Here is a 23,182-nt window from a genome sequence, read left to right on the forward strand (position 1 = left end):
CTGCCGTGCCTCCACAGGTGAGCTAAGAAATTACACATTGTCCTTTTAAATAATTGAATCGTTTGTGTAACGCTGGGTGGGTCAGGTCCTCCAGGGTGAGAGTTGCTTATGGTAAGGATTTCTCCCTCAGGTCAAGAGAGAGATCCCCATGCAATCCCTAATAACTATAACTAAAAATGGGTTTCCTATGCTGCACCCCTTTAAGGCTTCTGAAGACTGTGCCTCAAGCCAGATTTTCTATAAAATAATTACCCAGGCTTCACAGAAATACCCATTTCCTGCTCTCTTCTCCCTCTCCCATTAGCCCTTACACTGCCATCTATTTAATTTTGCAAGCTGGAAGAGAAAATCATGTTGGATTTGAACAGCATGAAAATAGACAAGCAAAAGATGTGCCAAACTTAGAACAGTGGCACGTCACATGTTACAGGGAAATTTTTTTCCTTTAAATGTTTCGGTGGCAGAAAGTTATACAGTTTTTTTTTTTTTTGTAAATTTAAAAATCTCAAGCCTTCCAATACTTATCAGCTGCTGTGCGTCCTGCAGGAATTGCTGTATTGTTTTCAGTCTGACAGTGCTCTCCGCTGCAACCTCTGTCCATGTCAGAAACTGCCCAGAGCAGAAAACCTTTTTCTGCTTTTTGGCAGTTCCTGTCACAGACAGAGGTGGTAGCAGAGAGCACTGTGTCAGGCTGGACTGGAAAGAATACACCACCTCCTGCAGGACATATAGCAGCTGATAAGTACTGGACGACTTGAAATTTTTAAATAGAAGTAATTTCCAAACTGTATAACTAACTAAATATTTTTTTCCCACCAGAGTACCCCTTTAAAACACTTTGTTTCTTTTCTTCTGGGTTGGCTTACTTGTACAGTGGTGCTTCGGATTACGAGAATAATTCGTTCCGGGACCGTGCTTGTAATCCAAATCCCTTTTAAACCAAAGCAAATTTTCCCATAAGAAAACATTAAAATGCAGACAATTGGTTCCAAACCCCCAAAATAATGATTTTTAAAAAAATTCTGTATTAGGGTACAAACCCACTTGATGTATTTGCTGCGTGAATCAGTCTTAAAAATAAGCAGGCAAAACGCAGGTTGGCTTTATACAATGGTTCTGCGTTAAAATACGCAATTGCGTATTTTTGAAGCGTGAAGCTTGTTGTTAGCAAAGCATCAGTTGTTAACAACCTGTGCGAAAAAACGCATGTAGCTTCACACTTCAAAAATACGCAATTGCGTATTTTAACGCAGAACAATTGTATAAAGCCAACCTGCGTTTTGCCTGCTTATTTTTAAGACTGATTCACGCAGCAAATACGTCAAGTTGGTTTGTACCCTAAAAGGTAAAACAAACGAAAAAACCCTTAGAAACAGCTGAATATGTCATATTATAAGTTACTGTACAGTATAGCAATCAGCATGTGGAGTAAAACCTATAACAAATGCACAAACCTGAAAAAAAACCAGCAGCAGTTTGTAGATACAGGATGCAGCTGCAGATCCTCATAATGCAGTAGCGTAGTACAACAGGCTAGAATAGAGAAGCAGGGCTGCTTTCAGAGGGCTGTGTGGTCACATGACAGCTATGGGAAGGGGTGTGTGTTCAGCCTAGACCAATCAGGAAGTGAGAATGACAGAGCTGTGCAGGAGGACAGTGACAAAAACTTTTGTGTGTGAGTACAGGCACATCATAGCAGCAGTGTGTATAGCTCAGTGTAAGTGCAGGCACATTATAGCAGGAATGGAGATTATGGGAAACACAAGGCCTGACAGGGACTGCAGGGCGGAATGTGCAGGACATATGTGGGCAAAGTATAACAGCATTCTCTGTCCGAGGAGAGAGGGGTTACAGCTATGATGCGATTACCTCCACTGTCCTGTCCCCTAATACAAGCCCCAGTTTGAAGTGGATCTGCTATGATTTGTAAGGTGAGGGAGACTTCTTGGGTTTAGAGTACACTGCTGTAGACCCCGCTATACAGACCATGCCCTTCCTCCACTCCCCTCCCACCCAGTACAGGGAGCTCTTAGAGGGAACCTCCAGGTAGAGGTTAAAAAAAGAAACTTCTGCAGAAGCATAAAGCACTACTTACCTTTCTTTTCCATTTTTGAAACTACCAAAAATTTGTTTTGGGGGGTTTTGTTTTGTTTTTCTGCACTTCCTGGTTTATCAGTTGTACACAGTACTACAGGTTCCAGAATGCAATGCTTTCCCTCAGTAGCAAATTTGTGTTAAAAAAACAAAAAAACAAAAATACTAATTTCTTGCCACTGTTTTCGTAACCTGAATGAACCGATTTGCCGCTGCTTGTGTAGGGGCGGATCTGGTCTTTGAAGGTGAAGTAATTGGGTTACTGTTTAGTACCGTGTCCAATTTGGACACGGAACATCAAAGGTCTGTCTAGATGAAACAATGCTCCTCAGATGAAGTTGTGGGTCAGATTATTACATAAGTGTTATTAAACGTGCTGTGATGAACGTGTCATATGTTGTACATGTATACAAGCCATCTGATCACATGCCAGATTCTCCTGGGACGTTTAACCCTTCCATTACTTTTTCTTTTTTTTTTTTTTTTGTGCCTTAACACCAAGATCAAAGGTTAAATGGCAAGAAAATCCTACTTTACTGAATGAGTAGTAGATGCATGAGACAGACTTCCAGCAGATGTGGTTGGTAAATCTACAGTAACTGAATGTAAACCTGGAATGAACATATATTTTTCCTAATATAATAATAATAATAATAAAGCAGATAACATAAGGGCAGACTAGATGGACCAGGTGGTCTTTTTCTTCCAACAATCTTCTGTTTGTTTAAAATTTTGAGCTTTTTAGGTTTTTTTTTTTTCAATTAGTAATGTATTATGCTATATGTACATTGTTTCATATATGACATCACTCTATAGCACAGAGAGCAAATACTTCATTTTAGTTTTAGATATGTCCCTATCCTTTGGCCTTAGCCGCAGCGTCTGGACTTGATGGAGCTTCATCCGAGAAAACTCATATTTTTTTATGGGAGGGTGTAACAGCCGATAGGGCCAGGATCAGGTGTTATATTAAAATATAAATACATAAGTTTTATTATATTATTGCCTGAGCATTGATACCCATGGTAAATGTGTCTTGCCACGTAGGATTTTTAATCTTTTGCAGGGCAGGTTTTTTAAACTTTTTTTTTTTTTTTTTTTTTAAATACTTTTTTGTTTCTCCCTTTTTATTTACATAGATTTTGAACATTTATTTACTGTCTATCCTCCGTGTGATTTCATGGGAACCCGGTTGTTTCAGGTTCTGATAATGGCATCCTGCTCACTCCTGAAACCTGGTGATTGTGGCTTACCCATAGCATGGACTGGTTCCAGCTCTGACAGTAACTGGTCTGTCATTGGGACCAGACTGGTTCGCGTCCTGATGATGTCAGCCAGATTAGAGAACGATAGTTACTGGCTCGGCTAGGCACTGACCGCAGTGTTATAGCATTATAGGGATGTCTAGTTATAATCGTGACCGCCGCTGGTCCAGACGGGCACCATAAACCAATCGACACTAATTGCACCCAGGGCTGAGGGAATGGAGCCGGACACTGGGAATCTTTATTTTATAATATAGATTTCTATATTGCCCAGCACTTTCCGTTCTTCTCTCTTCTCCATGCGGTCCATACAAGCTGTGTTTTATTTCTCCTGTGGTGATGGTGCTGCTGGGAAATTAAAGGGGTTATCCAGCGCTACAAAAACATGGCCACTTTTCCCCCCGCTCCTGTCTCCAGTTCAGATGTGATTTGCAATTAAGCTCAATTTACTTCAATGGAACTGAGCTCCGATCGCCACCCAGCCGCCGCTCCGATCGACCCCCCCCCCCCCCCCCCCCCCCCCGCTCCGATCCCCGCCACTGCCGCGGCTAAGAGCATATGTTACCTGCTCCGTGCAGCAGGTCTTCCGACATCCCCGGCTCCCCTCTTCAGCGCATTGATTGGCTGAAGAGATGAGCCGGGAATTTCAAACAATGCAAGGCAGCACTGATTGGCTGAAGGGGAGCCATTTGAAATTCCCGGCTCCCCTCTTCAGCCAATCAGTGCTGCCGTGCATTGATTGGCGATCGGTGGGGGCGATTGGAGCGGGTGAGGGTGGCGATCGGAGCGGCGGGGGTATTGATCAGAGCGGTGGCGGCGATTGAGCCGGCGCGGGGGGCTGGGCTGCGAGCGGCTGGACTATCGCGCGATGACAGTTTACACGGAACGATCGGCGAATTTTTTGCAAACTACGAACAACGATTTATGAACATGTTAAAAGATCGAAATGAACGATTTTTCGATCGTTCGCCGCGTTTACACAGACGATTATCGTTCGAATTCGATCGTTGTCGCGAAAATTCGCCCGATAATCGCTCCGTGTAAACTTAGCATTTGAAACTCCACCCGATCTGGAGACGAGAGAGGGAGAAAAGTGGCCATGTTTTTGTAGCACTGGATAACCCCTTTTTAAAGACTTGCTGCTGAGTTTAGCTGAGTGATTGTCCATTGTGGAGAACCCCTCTAAGTTTTATTACAAGCCAATTCGAGCTGCGATCCTACCTGCCGCCTTCCACACTGATCTATAAATGACATGTCAGATGATGATGATTCTGATGCAGGAAACAAGCACATTTCTAGAGAAGGTGATGACACGGCAACTTCTCATTTTAAATATAGAAAGAGTTTGGTAATAATAACAATGTGATATATTTAACAGCAATTTAAAGGGATTTTTTTTTTTAAAAAGAAGATTGCTGACAGATGACCACCCGGTCCATCTAGTCTGCCCTTATATTATTTCTTATTATATCTTAGGATAGATGTATGTTTATCCCAGGCAGCTTTACATTCAATTATTGTAGGTTTACCAACCACATCTGCTGGAAGTTTGTTCCAGATATCTACTACTCTTTCGGTAAAGTAGTATTTACTTTTTCTTCTGACTTTTCCCTCAGCTAATCTCAGATTGTGTCCCATTTTCTAATCTCTAATTTATTGGGGGGGATTTATCAAGTTGGTGTAAAGTAGAATCGTCTTGGTTGCCCCTAGCAACCAATCAGATTTCATTGAAATCCAGTCAAGTCCGCATCCAGATCGGCACAGATTTTACAGCAGAACTTCTTCATGTAGAATTTCGTCTGTCATGTAAAGTGTTACACATGGTGATTATCGTTTGCTAGAGATTTTGTGCCGAACGATTCTGAGGTTATTACATTCACTGATTACTGTTATGAACGATCGTTTTTACATCGTTATACGGTCTCTAATCGTTCCTAATTCGTTTTATCGGCGAACAACGATAAACATGCGAAGATCGGCGAACTACTAACGGTAATTTTTCAACATGTTGAAAGACAAAGATGAACAATTTTTTCATCCGTCATTTAATTGTTGGGTGTTATTACACGGACAGATAATCGTTCATTTCAATCGGTTTAGTGAATTTTTAAACAATTGTTCCATGTTATAGGGGCTTTAGGTCACAAGTTTTAAGTTTACCCACTTTTTTTTTTTTAGACCCAGATTTGGCTACAGAAATCTTTGTTAAAGAAGAGTGAGCGGGGCCTGTATTGTGTATAGTAACCAGCAATTCAGCTTCCTGTATGTGTCTTGTAAACCAGTCAGTCCACTATTCTCCATGCACTCTTATATATGGAATGTGCACATGTAGCAAACATTAAAAGTGCCGTTTACTGCATCACGCGCCATTTAAATGAATGGAATGTAACTTGTCCAATGTCCGTTGAGCGTTTGCTACATTTGCACAGTATCTGAAGGGGCGGACTTGGTGAGGTATAACTGTAATGCACTATTTAGCTCTACTCTTGGGGTCTGGAGAGGTTTCTCTCTGGCACCGGCTCGCTTGTCATTCTTTGTTACACTCCGATTGAAGAGGTAATCTCCTCTCTACAGACTTCCTGTATGTTACTTTCTGTGTTATCCAGGAAATGTAGATGCATATTTTCAGCCTTGTTCCCCCTTCCTCTTTTAGGGAGAGAGTTGTGGTTTAACGTCTTGAACTTGTTACATCGCAGCAGTTTGTAGAACGTTTTCAGTATCAAAAACTCCTGGTACCTGGTGAATTCTGTTCTCGTGGTTTACCAGCCTCTGGTCAGCCCACGTACTATGAGGTTGTTGGCCAGATACTGCAAAAGTGTTTTGTTTTTATTTATTTATTTATTTTTCCTTTAATTTTAAGTCATTAGAAAACTGTCTCCAAACAGATGGACACAAGTGCATCCATTTTTTCTATTAAACAGCTAAAAGCTGGCACTTTTACATGGGCCAGTTATCGGCCGAATGACGCTTGTAGGAGTGCTTGTTGCCAATAATCAGCACATATAAAATGGCCTTTAGGAAAGTGTTGTTAGTGTCGCTTTAAATCTATCAGCAAGTTCTGCCCAATGAACCTGTTGATGGGCATCACAAGCTCTTTACCTTCTAACTTTATTAATTAATAATTTTCTTCTCTGCATTGTGTAGATATTCCCTAATTACCCCTATGCTAATCAGGGGCTTAGGAGCATTTGGGGTGTCAACCGTAGCACCCACTCATCCCCCCAGCCAGTTTCCTCGCGTCCATTATGCATATTCATATATGCATAGTGGCCTCTATTTACTGCGCATGCATGGGAAACAGCCAGTCTCCGACCAGACATCTTTCCTGCACATGCGCGGTAAATAGAGGCCACTATGCATATATGAATATGCATAATGGACGGGAGGAAACTGAGCGGGTGCTACGGTTGACACCCCAAATGCTCCTAAGCCCCTGATTAGCATAGGGGCAATTAGGGAATATCTACACAATGCAGCAAAGAAAATTTTTAATTAATAAAGTTAGAAGGTAAAGAGCTTGTGAGGCCCATCAACAGGTTCATTGGGCTTTAGGAGGAAATATAGTGCCGGATTATCAGCTGTTTCTGATGTATTAGGGTGCGTTCACACGTAGCGAGTTTGCGTGAAATTATGCGGTAAAAGTGACTGTATCACCAGGCCCAGGCTGAAGCAATGGAGGTGGGCCGACCAATCCTTAGTGAGAGGAACCCCGAGCCCCTCTATGAAAGTGTTCCATTGATTCTAAGGGAGTCATGTCATGGAGGGGCTGGGGTTTCTTCCCACTGGGGGTGGGTCGGCCCCTCTCCAGTGCTTCAGCCTGGGCCTGGGGGTACAGGCACTTAAAATCTGTGATACTCTGTTCATTACAATCTATGGACGGATTTTCATTCTGCTGCGAGAAGGTAGTAAAAGCCATATCTAACTAACGGCCTCCCAGGCTGGAAAATATAGTAAATGATAGTTAAATATGGCTTTCACTTCATTCTCGCACTGGAATGAAAATTCTGTAAAATCTGCCGCTATCTATGATCACACCCTAAGGGTGGGTTCACACATACCGTTCCACAGCAGATTTCAGGCTGCAAGTCCGCTGTGGATTCCTACCCTGTCACTTCATTGAGATTACATGCTCCCGCTTTCCTGAGGTCCCGTCCAGCCAATCAGTGACTGTGGCGGGGCTGTGCACTGATTGGCTGGCTGAGCTGGACCTATGGGGACCGGGAGCCTCAGATGTAGCTGGAGTGTGGGCCAGGTATAGTATGCTCCGAACGGGGCAGGTATATATATACTCTGTGGGATGACAATCGTGCTACGAGTATGTAATCTCGTTGAAGTGACAGGGAATGTATCCAAAGGTATCTGTGAAATCCGCTGCAGATATGGGACACGTGAACCCACCCCCAGAGTGTATAAGTAATGTTTTATCTGCTTGGAAACATGGTCAACCAAAGTAGAAGGCCTGAAGCTTAGAGGACCCATGGTCTCAATAAATATTCACTGTTATCTGTGTAGATTCACCACTCCATAGGTTCAAGTTTTTAAATAAGATTTCTTTAGGCCCATACTTACTTGATAACAGCCCCCACTATATTATTAAGGGCCTAGACTGTGAATCGGGTGGTCACAATCATTCCTTTCTCAAAGTAAAGCACCCAGGTTCTTACCTCATTGAGAGAATCGGTGACCTTCCCTCTTGACGATCCATAGACTGCAATAGGATCCACTTATTGTCAAGGAGGCAGTCGCCCATTGTTCAGTTGCCAACAGGGCCTGGATCTGAATTGTCTCTCCATTAAGTAATGTGGTTCTACCCAGTTGACAGTCTAAGGGTGGTATTACACGGGCCGAGCAGGGCCCGATAATACCTGTAAACTAGCGCCGATCTGCTAGATCGTTGCTCGTTTACTGGGCCTATTACACAGCCCGATAATCGTTTGACAAGAGCTGCAAGGACATCGTTACTGATGTCCTTGCAGCCCTTGCTAAACTGCCATACATTACCCATCCACGTTCCAGGGCTGCTCTTGCCGTCCGCTTCTCCCGGGGTCCCACGCGCGCTCTAGCTTCACAGCGGCCTGTCAGCTGGTAGGCCGCTCAGCCAATCACAGGCTGGGACCGCCGCGGCCTGTGATTGGCTGAGCGGCCTATCAGCTGACAGGCCGCTGTGAAGCTAGAGCGCGCGTGGGACCCCGGGAGAAGCGGACTGCAAGACCAGCCCTGGAACGTGGATGGGTAATGTATATCGTTAGTTGCCGGCCATGCACCGCTATTGCACGTAGCGGTGCGCGGTTGGCGCCCGACAAAATTAGGGTTTAACCTATATCGGCAATCAGCCGATGATCGTTGTCATCGGCTGATCGTTGCATTTATTACAGGGAGCGATAATTGGCCGAATCGGGCCGATTATCGTTCCGTGTAATAGTACCCCAAGCCTAACATCTTTCATCTGACAACCATCTCTTCCGAACTCCACGCACACATGAACTTGTCACTCTGTTTATATCTCAAAGAATAGGGTCGGGTAGTTGATATCTAAGATGCCTGGGGCTTCCTCCTTAATGGGTACCTGTCATGTACACCGACTCGATCGGTGTGAAATCTATTCTGCCCCTAGAACTTTTGGTATCCATGGATGCAACCACACCGGGTCGGAACTGTGCGTGAGCCCTATTCAGATCCAGTGGGGCTTGTGCACACAACTGGCCAACGTGGTCCTATCCATGGCTATCCAAACTTCCAGCAGCAGAATGGATTTCACACCGATCGGGTCAGTGTACATTATGACCGGTGTGCTTTATTCTGATTGGGAAGTGTTAGATTGTAGAGAGATGCTCCATTCATACATCTCCAGGAGAAATAACTGCGCAAAAAACTGCTTCAGAATTATTATTTCATGGGGAATACAAGTATTTCCTAAAACAGACATGTCAGGAGATGTGACTGGTTTTCTTTAAAGGTTAGAAAAAAAATTTGAGAAATTTTTAAATTTTTTGTGAGAAACTAAACTGTAGAAATTTCTTTTTCTGATTTCCACTTATGCAGCCATCAGATTGTCCAGTTAAAGAGTATAATATACAAGATTCCACATGGTTAATACGATGTCCCCTTCTGGGGCTCTCCGCTTGGCTTTAGACCATACTATGAGGTTTGAGGTCCTGGATCCTTGGCACTAACCTCGTGGCTCTTGGGACGCACCGAAACCTCCACAGCTGTGGACCTGCTAAATACAGCACACAGAGGTTTTATTTCTGCCTCGCTTTCTCTGATGTGCAAGCGGCGAGAATAACCCTGGCACAGCATCAAAGAGGCACGAGCCCCATCAAGGGCTAAATTCTGCCCTGACACACTGCCTGCGCCCAAAATAGCCTGGCGTTAATTAGCCGCGGTGTTATATCATCCTGCTGGGCCCGGTACAGCCTGGCAAGGTGACAAGACTGGAGCATGACATGGGGAACTGTGACGTGACTTGGATGTCTAGTTATCTGACTGTGTGTCTACAGGGTGCACATTTCCATGGTGGTGTGGTGAAGTGGTTAAAGGGGGATAAGTACGCTGGCATATTCAGTTACACAGCCGCAGACATTGTTGTTACAGCTTTACACAGTGTACTGCTCTGATTTTCTACTGAGCATGGAAGATGCGTCCCGTTCTTTCACTTTGTGGTGCACTCCAGTTGCAACTGGGTTGTGCCGAGTCCTGCAGATGTGTCCGGATTTTGTTAGTGCCGTAGATCTATAATTTCAGTATTGCAAACATGATGATGCATAATTATTTATTATTATTTATTATTATTACAGTGGGATTCCCTTTTTTTTTTTTTTTTTTTTTTTTACGGCTTTGCTATGACTGTTTGATAATGAAGAATTTTTGATCCAATGATTAAATTAATAGGGTAGTCCAGCACAAAAAAACAAAACAAAACAAAAAAAAACTACTTTCCTGCCTAATTCCTTGCCATGAAAGTCACAATGGTGCTCATTTCTCCATAGTCAGCACTTTTCTGTTTACAGATTGACACGTAGGAATGCATTCAGCCAATCACTGATCAATAAGCCAGGATATTTGATAGAGTAGCACCTTCTGTTCCCAGTAATGGCTGGTTTAAAGGGTTGTTGGGCACCACAAAATATAAATGAAAAATAAGTTATACTCACCTTCCCGCTTCTCACTGATTAGCACTTCCTGTTTACAGATCGATAAGCAGGAAGTACACATTTAGCCAATCGCTATTTTATTTTATATATTTTATCTTCTATTGTGTATTCTGGATTATTGGCCAGTGATTGACTGAACATGTACTTTCTACATGTCGATCTGTAAACAGTAAGTTCTTATAATTGAGGGAGTGGGAAGGTGAGTGTACAACAACCCTTTAAATCAGTCATCACTGGGACCAGAACGATTTATTTTTTTCTTTTTAATTTTCATTTTCTATTGCGAAATTCCGAATTATTGGCCAAGCAAAAAAAAAAAAAAACTGATTACCAATTTTATTGAGGGCAATGATTTATTAGTTTTTGTACATAGTCATCACTTTTTATTAGCCCCTATAATATATCTCTTGCTGTTACCTATGTACATAAATCCTTAAAGGACACCTTTCATTTTCACAAACCTTTTGATCAGTGGGTCACTACAACATGTCGAAAGTTTGTAAAATTATACATATTCTTTAAAGCGACTCACAATCTTTAAAGTACCCACAATCTGTCCCCCCCCAAACCACTCCTATCTTCGGATAGCTGCTTTTAAGATCTGTCCTGGGGTCCGTTCAGCAGGAGATGGTTATTGTCATAAAAACAACTTTTAATCCTGCAGCGCTGTGTCTAACGGCCGGGGCTTACATTTGTATATGCATTAGGCTGGCACACCTCTCCGTCCTTCCTCCCCACCCTCCTCATCATTAGGAATGATTCAGGAACATTTACTGCTGTTTAAGCTTTACACAGGTGTCTTAACGATCCAGCCCATGTTCATTATACACACAGGTGGGGAATAGGGAGCAATCTGCCTGGAGCATTCCTAATGATGAGGAAGGAGGACAGAGAGGGTGTGGCAGCCTAATGCATATTCAAATGTAAGCCCCGGCCGTTAGACACAGCGCTGCAGGATTCAAAGTTGTTTTTATGACAATAACCATCTCCTGCTGAACGGACCCAAGGACAGCAGATCTTGGATTAAAAGCAGCTATCTGAAGGTATAAGTGGTTTGGGAAGGGGGGGGGGGCAGATTGTGGGTACAGAGTCGCTTTAAAGAATGAAGAATAATGTGTACTTTTTTTTTCCCCCTTCTGACGTGTTGGGAATCTATGAGCGAGTAGTCGGCACTTCCTAAATTTACTGTGAAAGCAAACACGTTTACATTTCTACTTTCATTGTTGTAAGGTGAATCTGTAGGAAGGTTTTACTCCTCCCCAGCACTGGTGCTGGACCAAATGGGGTGAACATAGTCACTAGTAGCATACTGTATGTGCTCCATCAAGCTCAGCGGGTATGTGGCAGTATACATTGGAATACTGCCCTGCTGGTATTCATGATTGAGAGGTGAGCGACTCTCAAGCACGCTTGGGTTTGTCTGAACTAGAGCGTGCAGCTTTTGATTACTGGTGGCTGAAGAAGTTGAGTGCAACCCTAAGGGTGCCTTTACACAGAGAGATTTATCTGACAGATTTTTGAAGCCAAGTCCAGGAGCAGACTACAAACAGAGAAAAGGTCATAAAGGAAAGGCTGAGATTTTTCCTTTTTTGAAATCCATTCCTGGCTTTGGCTTCAAAAATCTGTCAGATAAATCTCTCTATGTAAAGACACCCTTAGACTACCTGGAAAACTTGGATACAGCCCATGGCTGTATCCCTATTTATATGGAGCCTCTGGGGGAGGCATTCAACAACTTCAGCCTGCGTTAATCAAAAGCCGCACACTTCAGTTTGGACAAACCCAAGCGTGCTTGAGATTCGCTCATCTCTAATAATAATCATAGACTTTTTTTTATCAGTTGTGAACCTAGCCTTAATTGCTAAAGAAGTCTTTAAAAGCTGTATTCCCTACAACGTAAAGTCAAGGGGTGAGCGAACCGGCCGAGGTTCGGGTTCCTATGAACCTGAACTATTGTCTTCTGATTCCTGCTGTCTGCCCGCTCCGTGGAGAGGGTGGATACAACCTTCAGGACCGCCTGGAAAACTGGGATACAGCCATAGCCATAGACTGTATCCCAGTTTTCCAGGCGGTCCTCAGGCTGTATCCACCCTCTCCAAGGAGCGGGCGGACAGCGGGAATCAGAAGCCGATAGTTAAGGTTCATACGAACCCGAACCTCGGCCGGTTCGCTCATCCCTAGTGAAGACTCTGGAGATAAGAGTCAGAATGTCTGTGTCCCATTCCACCCAGCCAGTTGGCCAGGCTTATGATTACACTCCCATCCTCTGAGATATCCATCAAGGCTGGACAGAATGAGGACCTGGCCATTTGGGTTTCCTCCTCCATGACTTTATACAGTTCATTAGTATACGGTGCAGACAAGGTTGTAAATAACCATCTGAAGAAGACACCTTTGGAAACTAATGGAGCACAATGGTCACATTTCGGTGCCGATTTAACGGACAGAAATGTTCTGAGAAATTCTCTTGAAATCTTACTCTTACTGTTATACATACCATACATACACATTTTGTTCAAGTTGCATGACTTCATCTGTTACGATGAGATGACTTGATACAAATAGGTCTCCATTCGTGCGAACCTGAATTTTTTGGCAACCTCACTCATCTCTTGCCTATCTCTCATGAACTTAGGCATACAAAGGGCTTGGGTAAGAACCAGCTTTATTGTATACTAATAAAAATCCTCCTTGGACAGGTGGGAGGACACATAACCATGATAGAGCTGTCACCCCTGCATGTACAGTGCAAAAAGTTAGCGAGCAGTCTCCTGACTCACACTGTAGTGGGTGTGCTTATGCTAGATAAAGCGAGCAGGCGTAGGTTGTGTCCAGATAAGCTGCATATAGAAGTGGAAAGATTTCTTTATTTTAACCCATTTTAGTTTATTTTTATCATACCCCGTCAAAGTATACAGCCGCAGAACGAAACCAAGCAAGACTCCATAATTTCTGGGGTTGTTCATTTCTCAGGAAATGCAACTAAGGCTTTCTGCAAACACCGATTTTTTTTTTTTTTTTTTTTTGCGCTAAGAGCTCAAAAAGGAAAAACTGGCAAAAGAGACATTTTACTATTTTATTGAATCTAATGGGTAAAGGGCTGTTTGTGCAAACACATTAGGTTTACTGGTGAAAAGTCTTTAGTCCTCTTTATAACTGCTTACAGTCTAAATACGGCTGTATTTTTTTGGAAGTAATACTTTCCAATCATAAATGGCTGTTTTTGGGCTATAGCTTGTGCTACAGGTGCAAGAAGAATGGCTGAAAAAAATATCCAAATAATAAAAAAAAAAGTTTGAAAATACTTCTGCAATTTCTTCTACTGTTTTATATATTGATTTGAGTAATAAAACAATGTACAATGAACTCCTAAGCGCCCACTAGTGGTGACTGCAGGCAGACCTAATTTTTATTTTACTTTGTCTATACAGGAAATTTGTAATTGTATACTAGGAAAGATCGGCATCAAATCCTTTATGAAAACATGTACTGGCATAGAAAGTTGGCTTTGACTCAAATTTACTCCTTTTTTAAACATTGCATGCACAAAGCTGTTACAGATGTTTCTTATGGATGCTTCAGAACTATTGAAAAACTTTTTGCTGGCATAGACCCAATCAGTGGCGGACATATCACTTGTGCAGCCGGTTCAGCTGCACGGGGGCCCAGACCAGCAGTGGAGTTCTCAAGGCTCCGATACTGAGCCTCAGCCTAGCGAACCCCTCCACTGCCCCAAGACCAGCTGCAAAGGTGATATGTATTGTCCATCCACCCATGTACTAGGTGCCTGATCACATGTCCTGCCACCCTCTTCCCACCAATGCCGAGATTCCAGCAGCCGTGGCTGCCCCACACACCGCACTTGTCTATATGTTAGGCTGGCCACAGTGGCACCACGCTCTGGCCCGGCCTCGGGACGTGCACACCAGTGACGTCACCTGGCGGTCGTACATTGGCGATTGCGGCATTGGGCATCCCGTTGACCTGGAGGACCACTGGGGGCCAGGTGGGTTATGTGTGGGGAAGGGGGTGTCAGCCAGAATATGTAGTGTGTGTGTGTGGGGGGGGGGGGGGGGCGGGCAACGAGGATACGTGGGGGGGGGGGGCGGTCAACGAGGATGCGTAGTGGGGGTGGGGCAACGAGGATGCGTAGTGTGTGGGGATGGGGGGGCAGCCAGGATGGGTAGTGTGTGGGGATGGGGAGGGCAGCCAGGATGGGTAGTGTGTGGGGATGGGGAGGAGCCAGGAATGTGGTGGCACAGTTTGCTTATGGGGGAGCCCAGGCACAATTTGTGCACAGGGACCCATTATTTCCTTTGTCTATCATATGTGGTAGAAGTCGAGTCAACATAGTAAAGACTTGATACAGGATAAGTTGGGTGGGTTGAGGGTTTTTTTAAAATAGCAAAGTAAAGACTAGTAAAGAACGTTAAGACGGAAGAAAACTAAAAAGATCTAGTTTCAGGATATTTGTCCTCCTAAATACAGGGGTGCGGTGTAGCATGTGCTATTTTTCTAGTGCTTTTCTATGCTGCCAGCGAGATGCTTCCACTTGACACTCTTCTCATGCCGTGATCTTTTACTCTGTGTATTGCTTTATGGTTTTATAAGTACTTTTGTATTTGCTGTATCAGTACTATGTTAAGAATTTTGTTATTTTGGTTAGTGCACGGTTATGGCTGTGAATATCTTCACAACCAGACTTTTTTGCCCATAATTTCTGGTGTCTACCATTTACAGTTCTTGACTACAATACAACAAATATGTGATCGATGGAGCATGTATTGCACTAAGATCATCCAGTGCCCCACTTCTGCATTGACACCATGCACTATAGAACATTTAGTCTTCGGTATAGGAATTTACATCCTATTAAGGCATTAAAAAGTAAAACCTTCTGCTTTAATATTTTTGGTTCTCTATTGTGGCAGCATTAGCTCTAATCACATGGATACCACAAGACCCCTGAAAGTGTCTGGGCACTAAAAGGATAGCAGCAGGTCCTTTTGAATTTTGGAGGTGGCACCTCAAGACAGGACCGGGCCCTATTATATGGACTGACTGCGACTCGATCATTTTAGTAAATGAGCGCCTATCTGCTAGATTGGTGCTTGTTTACTGGACCTATTAGACGGTCCGGGCAGCAAGGGCTGCATGGACATTGTTAGCAATGCAGCCCTTGCCCAAATACCTGACTCCCCTGTGCTTTACGGCTTCCCGATCGCAGCAGTAGCAGCATCCCAGTGGTAAAGCGGGGAGAGGTCAGGTGTTTGGTGTTTTAGGTCCAAACTTAAACTAACGATCAGCTGATCATAGTCTTGATTACACAGAGCGATAATCTGCCAAATTGGCCCGGTTCGGCTTATCGATCCGTGTAATAGGGCCCTTAGACTTGGTTTCCCAGATCATCTCAAAGATGCTGAATGAGAGTTGGATAATTTGGAGGCCAAGTCAACAGCTTAGTCTATGTTTAGTTTTGAGCAGGCCTGTCAAGGTTGTTGGGTTCGGCAACCTTCTCCAAACTTTATTTACGAGTCCTGTAAAACATGGATACAGCCATAGGTTTTCCAGGCAGTCTCACAGGGCTCCATACAACTTCTGAAGCCATGGGGAATATAATGCAGAGCATTTAAGTTCTGAACCCAAACAGTTTGACAGATTCGCACAGCACTAGTCATGTTCCTCAAACCATTTCTGACCAGTGTCTGCAGTGTAACTAGGGCATTATCCTATCAATAGGCTGCTACCATATGGGAACCCACTGCCATGAAGGGGGGGACTTGGTCAGCTAGGTGGTACATGTCACAGTGATATCCACTTTATTCTAGAACCCAAGGTTTCCTAGCAGACCACTGTCTCCTCTGGCTTATTGTCTTTCCATCATGATGCCAATTCTCCACCATATAATATGTGAAGTACTAGGAAGTCATTGGGGGAGATTTATCAAATATGGTGTAAAGTAACACTGGCTCAGTTGCCCCTAGCAACCAATCAGATTCCCTTTCATTTTTCAAAGAGTCTGTGAAAGGTGGAATCTGATTGGTTGCTAGGGGCAACTGAGACAGTTTCACTTTACACCATGTTTGATCAATCTCGCCCATTGTGTTTATTGAATTTAATAGTCCAACTCATATCTCCATTCACAGTTGTGCTGATTGTTTTTCGAGACAGGCATTGTGGTGCAACAAGTACCTGCGTCCCCATACATTTGCATACACTGAGCCACAGTATGCTGGGCAATTTCTGCTCCGAAGTCCCTTGAATTGTGAATGCACCTAGTAACTTTGATACATTCTGTACATCAGAATAAGTACAAGATAAATAAAGGTGGTATTCCTGCAAACTCTCAGATGGAGACCTTACTTTCTCAGTATTCTCTATGGACCTGCTAGAGATAGGTGAGCGCCGTAATTGGCTGTATCTGGCCGTCATATAGAGAATGACTGGCACAGTTTGTGCATATGTGTCTTGCAGGAGAATAGGGCCCCTGTTTAGGAGATCTTGGGGGTCCCCCCTCAATCAGACACGTATTCCCTATTGCGGAAATGTCTGTCTTCATTTTTTTTTTTTTTTCCTCCTACTTTGCCGAGTGTTTTTTTTTTTTTTTCTTCTTTTTATACTTTGGAGTTTATGTATAGTATGTTGTTGCTTGTATTAAAGGTTTATGTGAAAATTAAAAATGTTGAGAACAAAGCCTTGGAGGTATAGGATCTCTTATTGCTGTGTACATGGCGTTGCTGTGTGCATGATCCCTCTGAGTACAGTAATACCTCGGTTTTCGAACGCTTTGGAACTCGAACTGCTTGGTATTCTAACGAAAATTTACCCAGAAGTAGTGTTTGGAATTCGAACTTTGCTCGGTTTTCGAACGTTTTTGCGAGCGTGGCTGGTGGGTTGTACCTGGCGAGTTAAGCAGTGGTGAGGCTTCACATACAGTACAGTGCTGTATAAGACTGCTGGAGTGCATATACAGTGCAGTAGTAGTACAGGCAGTGCACCACCATCTCCCATACATTACAGTGCTTGTATGTGGGGGGGGGGACGCTATACAGTAAAGGATGGGTGAGGAGTTGGTGACTACTGTACTATAATTGCTTGTTCTGATGAACATTTCTTATGTTTAATGTCCTGTACAGTATAGTACTGTTCTGTACTGTACTGTAGTGATTATACTGAGCACTTATCAGTGTAATAAATGAGTATTGTAGGTAATTATTGATGGCTGCTGGAACCAATTAATCACATTTACATTATTTCCTATGGGAAGACACTGCTCGGTTTTCAAACTGCTTGGTTCTCAAACTGCCTTCCGGAACCAATTAAGTTGGAGAACCGAGGTACCACTGTATATGTTACAGTGCAGTCGCTTTCATATGTGTTAATCTGTGTTAATCTCATGACATGCATGAGATATCAGACTTTCCCATTCTTCTACAAAAGTCTGAGTAGAAGGAGCGGATGGAAAAGAAGCATGTATTTAGCAGGTACTCTTTACATAGAGGGTACAATTGTACGGTCCCTGTTGTGACTTCTACAGAATGTATGCGTCACGCCTGCATTTTCTCTTTACTGTCACGCTGATTAAATATAGATAGTTACATAATACTGTATAGTATGGCTCAAAGTTGTGAAGTTGTGGGGGTTGAAGCTTTTTGTTTTTGTAGATCCTCAAATTGTATAGAAGTGGGATGTATTTTATACTATTTTTGGATATTGTCTTGATGAGCAAGCATTGCACTTATACTATAGGAAAAGTTGAACCGTCCTATAACATGACATCTTATTTGTATTCTCTTGTCAGATGGTTTCATCCAAACATCAGTGGATTGGAAGCGGAAACTCTCCTCCTAACACATGGGGTCCATGGAAGTTTTCTGGCCCGGCCTAGCAAGAGCAACCCTGGAGACTTCACGCTGTCTGTCAGGTAATGTGGGATGCTTAGAGTATTGTGACAGCAGAAAGACGAGATATCGGGACATTGCCTGACATAGGGGTTTTCAGGGTCAAACTATTGATGACCTGTCCTTTGGGTAGGCCATTAATTGCCAATTACCAGAGTGCCGACACTTGCCACCCACCAATCAGCTTTTCCACACAGTGAACAGGGCTGGAACCAGTCCCCTCATTTATTGTATAGTGGCTGGGCCTGGTTAGTGCAGTTCAGCTTCCGTTTAAAGTGTAACTATCGATTTTAAAAACTTCTGACATGTCAGAACTGCTGATTGGTCAGAGTCTGGCTGCTGAGAACACCGCCAATCACAAGAACAAAGGGGCTGCCACGCAAGGGAGAACGCTTGCTCTGCCTCTTTATCTCTGCTGCAGGAGGTTAATTCCATAGACTGCTCGTAGACACACCCAGCCTGCTGCAGCCATAGCACGCGCGCGCACACACACACACACCTAGCCTGCTGCAGCAATAGCACACACACACCTAGCCTGCTGCAGCAATAGCACACACACACCTAGCCTGCTGCAGCCATAGCGCGCACACACACACACCCAGCCTGCTGCATCCCTAAAGTCGGTACATTTTTTTCTGACTCCAGCCAGAACTAGCTCCGACCCGACGACTCTGACTTTGTCTGACTTTCTCAGTGGTCTACAGTTAATACCACATTTTCTGATAATCTAGGGTGGTGGGAAGAACAGTGAGTGCTACCCTGTTGGTCTAGGGTATTACATGGACTAATATCTGATGCTAAGTGTCTTATTTTTAACACCAGATCCAAAATTTAAAGTGTGGCTTAAAAATTTTATGCTGCGTTTACACAGAGCGATAATTCGCCCGATCGTGCGATCAACGATTTCGCTTAAGCCTATCTCGCACATAGGTTAAATTGGTGAACGACTGTTTACACAGAACGATCCGCGAATTTTTTGCGAACGACAATTTAAAGAACCTGTTTTAAGATGAACGCTTTCTCGCTTGTTGTTTGATTTTACGCATACGATTATCGTTTGAATTCGATCGTTATCGTACAAATTCGCACGATAATCGTTCAGTGTAAACACTACGTATTTTTCAGTCAGTATATGTATATTTCAGTCAGTATTGCAACCAAAACCAGGAGTTGATTAAAAACACAGAAAGGATCTGTTCACACAATGTTGAAATTGAGTGGATGGCCGCCATTTAATGGCAAATATTTGCTGTTATTTTAGAACAACGGCTGTTATAATGGCCGTTATTTACTGTTATATGGCGGCCATCCACTCAATTTCAACATTGTGTGAACAGATCCTTTCTGTGTTTTTAATCCACTCCTGGTTTTGGTTGCAATACTGACTGAAATATACATACACTGACTGAAATATACGTAGTGTGAACGCAGCCTCAATGTGTCTTTTTAACATATTAAAAGCTTTTTCAAACGATTGGGACCTTGTTGTTCCAACCCCTAAGAATTGCCAGCATCTCTCCCCCATCTTGCTTTGAGAGTCCATGCTGTTTAAAAAAAAAAAAAAAAAACATTGCTCAGTATTCAAGTGCAAAAAAAATTAAATTGTGCGGGATAGGGGTTTCAGAGATGCTTTATTTATGTGAGGGGAACTTGGTATTTTGTGCACAATGAAGATGAGTGTAAGATGTATAATAACTTGTTTGCTAACTTTATTTAAAAAATAAAAATTTTAAAGAATTTAAAAAAAATGACCTATGAGTGGCTGTCCCTGTATAGTGGCTGTCCCTGTATAAACATGTGTTTGATGGAGAAGCTCTTTATTGGCAATCTTGCTTACGTTTTCTGGCCTAGTTCCCCCTTTCATTGCCCACCTACCATACATGCCTTAGACCTCATGTGCTGCATCTTTTGGATAGAGTCACAGTCCTATCCCCTTCCAGGTCCTGGAGAAGTTGCTTATTTCAGCAGTCAATGGGTATGTATCTATTTATCTCTTAAAATACATGCAGCGTCATGGCCTCAGACTGACTGTGCGACATGTGAACTTCCATCCAGATAAGTTTATAGATAGGGAACATCTCACTGTGCCTGAAATATCCCTGCAGAATGGCTTGTGGAGCCGTGCCCGCCTGTGATGTATTCGCCCGCTTTAGTAGCCGCTGCTCTGATCCCTGCTGGGTGTCCTCTCTATTACAACCATGTCTCTTCTCCACCTTTGTTTATAAACATATTAGATCTGTAGTCCTCTTTTTGAGTTGGTTTATATTTTACTTAAACAATTTGTTCCTTTTAAGAATTCCATACAACCCACACTTGATCTGACTTGTAAAAGTGTTTCTGGAAGCCAGAAATGAAAGGTTACCCAAATAACCAATAGATGTGCAGATGTCTTTTTGTTTTTTAGCCATTATTATTGTTTATCGTTCTCTCTCCAGAATGTCGGTGGATAAGAGTTTTCTGGAACATTCTCAGTAGCTCTATGGTTCTCTTATCTATTGGAATAGAAGTCATTCTTAAAGGGGTAATCCATTCTCCACTATTTATGCCATGTCCACAGGATATGTCTTAAGTGGGTACTTTGTCTTTGCAGTACTTCAGCTGCTGTATGTATTCTTTCTAATCTGACACAGTGCTCTCCGCTGCCACCTTTGTTTGTCCAGAGCAGCAGCAAATCACCAAAGAAATATATGGACAGTTTGTGTCACAGGCAGAGGTGGCAGCAGAGAGCACCATGTCAGACTGGAAAGAATATGCAGGACATACATCAGCAGATAAGTACTGGAAGATTTGAAATTTGAAGTAAATTACAAATCTATATAACTTTCTGACACCAGTTGATTTGAAAGACCTGTTCCCTTTTAAATGTATGACAGGTACAGGTCCCACTTCTCAGACCCACACCTATCTTGAGAATGAGGCTTTATACAGTGGTTGGAGGTGATCAGAAAGCTGGATAGGCTATTTTATGCACTTTATGTAACTCCCATAGAGGTTAATGGGGATGTTGAGGGAAAACAGTCTCTCCACACTAGGGGTTGTTTTAAAATAATACTCATGCTATATTCACCACCTCCAGTCACCTGTAGCTGCCATGCCAGTAATTTTGGTTCTCCCCTGGTCTTTACTTTTTGTCTGGTTCTGTGTTTCCCCGAACCCACAGTACGAGCAGTTATTGTCCTAAAAAACAACTTTTAAATTTGCAGCCCTGTGTCAAATTGGCGTGGCCTAGAATGTCTGTGCATTAGACTTGCACCAGCCCTCTGTCCCTTCACACCTCCGTCTTCATCATTAGGAATGCCCCAGGCAGGTATTCTCCTATTCATCACCTGTCTGAACACTGCACATGTGCTGGATCGTTAAGGCACCTGTGCAGTTTTCAGACAAGTGATTAATAGAAAAAAACCTGCCCAGGGGCATTCCTAATGGGGAGGAGGGATGGAGAGGCGGTGCAAGCCTGGGCACAGGCACTCTAGGCCACGACAATTTGACACAGGGCTCAAAGTTTAAAAGTATTTATTTATTATTTTTAGGACAATAACTGCATCACCTGTTAAACGGACCCCAGGACAGATCTAGAATTAAAAACCGCTATATGAAGGTACAAGAGCTCAGGAGGGGCCAGATTGTGGGTACAGAGTCACTTTAATGGTTAAGTTAGCAATAGACCAGTGATTTAAAGGGGTAATCAGGCGTATTCTCTAATCTGCTCATGCCTGGACAACCCCTTTAAATGTTCCCATGGAGGAAGTCTTATACGTCATCCTTGCTAGGACATAATCATACGACTTTTCTGTGGCAGCTCTTAGTTTATTCTTACCTACGGAGTTTACAAAGAAATGGTTAACACAGCATACTTAGAGTATTAACCAACACAGGAAAACCACCCACGTAAACATACGCAAGACTGCACGAACCGCTTGTGTTTGTATAACGGAGCAGAGTGGAAATTTATCAACGAAAGATCTATAAAGATATTCATACAACTTCCTACAGCTACCTGTGCTCTACTGCCAGCTACGGCACATAAAATATTAGTCACATGAACGAGAATCTAGATGACAATCACATTTAAGAGACTCCACCTAAATCTTTACTATATATTTTTTTTTTATATTTTTATATTCCTATGTGTGTGTATATGTAATATATATATATATATATATATATATATATATATATATATATATATATATATATAATTTTTTTTATTATTATATTCTTATACTTTATTTAATCAGAAAGGTGGTCATCTTACCTGAGAAGCATTTAAAGAAGCCACATGGAACCATTGGAACTTATAGTCTGGAGGTTACTTATTGAGAGAGTTTTCTAGGCATGGTGTGTGATCTTTGCAGAAGTCATGTGGAGGGGAGGAGGGATGCTGTGGCCATCTATTATACTATCCATATACTGGTGTCATCTTTCATTGTAATTTTGCCTGTGATAGTCTGATGACTGCTGAGAAGTGATCTCTACAGAACAGGAAGCATGAGTGTATTATTAGGCTTAGTGGCTAGAATGAAAACTGTAAGATTTTAGGATTTGTTTAAATGTAGATGGTGACAAAACAAATGAAGAAAAAATGGGCAAAAATTCTTAAACATAAAAAAAATTAAAAGGAAACTATCAGCAGGTAAGAAAAATCTAGTAAGTACTTTCATCCTCGGCCCTGAGGGCAGGGCAACCTGCTGATAGTTTCCCATTTAAACAGCTTTTTGTTTTTTTAATAACTAGGACATGATGTATGTTCACACACATTGAGCGTTAC

General features: G+C 42.8%; 1 protein-coding gene across 2 annotated transcripts in view; it reads left to right on the forward strand.

Moving 5' to 3' along the window:
• LOC138770164 (tyrosine-protein phosphatase non-receptor type 11-like) overlaps positions 1 to 23,182 on the forward strand; it is a 96,712-nt gene that overhangs the window by 26,818 nt on the left and 46,712 nt on the right. For both annotated transcript variants that reach the window (XM_069949137.1, XM_069949138.1), the window contains exon 2: positions 18,315 to 18,437. In XM_069949137.1, the coding sequence (XP_069805238.1) occupies positions 18,315 to 18,437 (123 nt within the window). The remainder of the gene's footprint in view (positions 1 to 18,314; positions 18,438 to 23,182) is intronic.

This window comes from Dendropsophus ebraccatus, chromosome 12 (assembly GCF_027789765.1).
Source record: "Dendropsophus ebraccatus isolate aDenEbr1 chromosome 12, aDenEbr1.pat, whole genome shotgun sequence".
NCBI classification, from domain to species: Eukaryota; Metazoa; Chordata; class Amphibia; order Anura; family Hylidae; genus Dendropsophus; species Dendropsophus ebraccatus.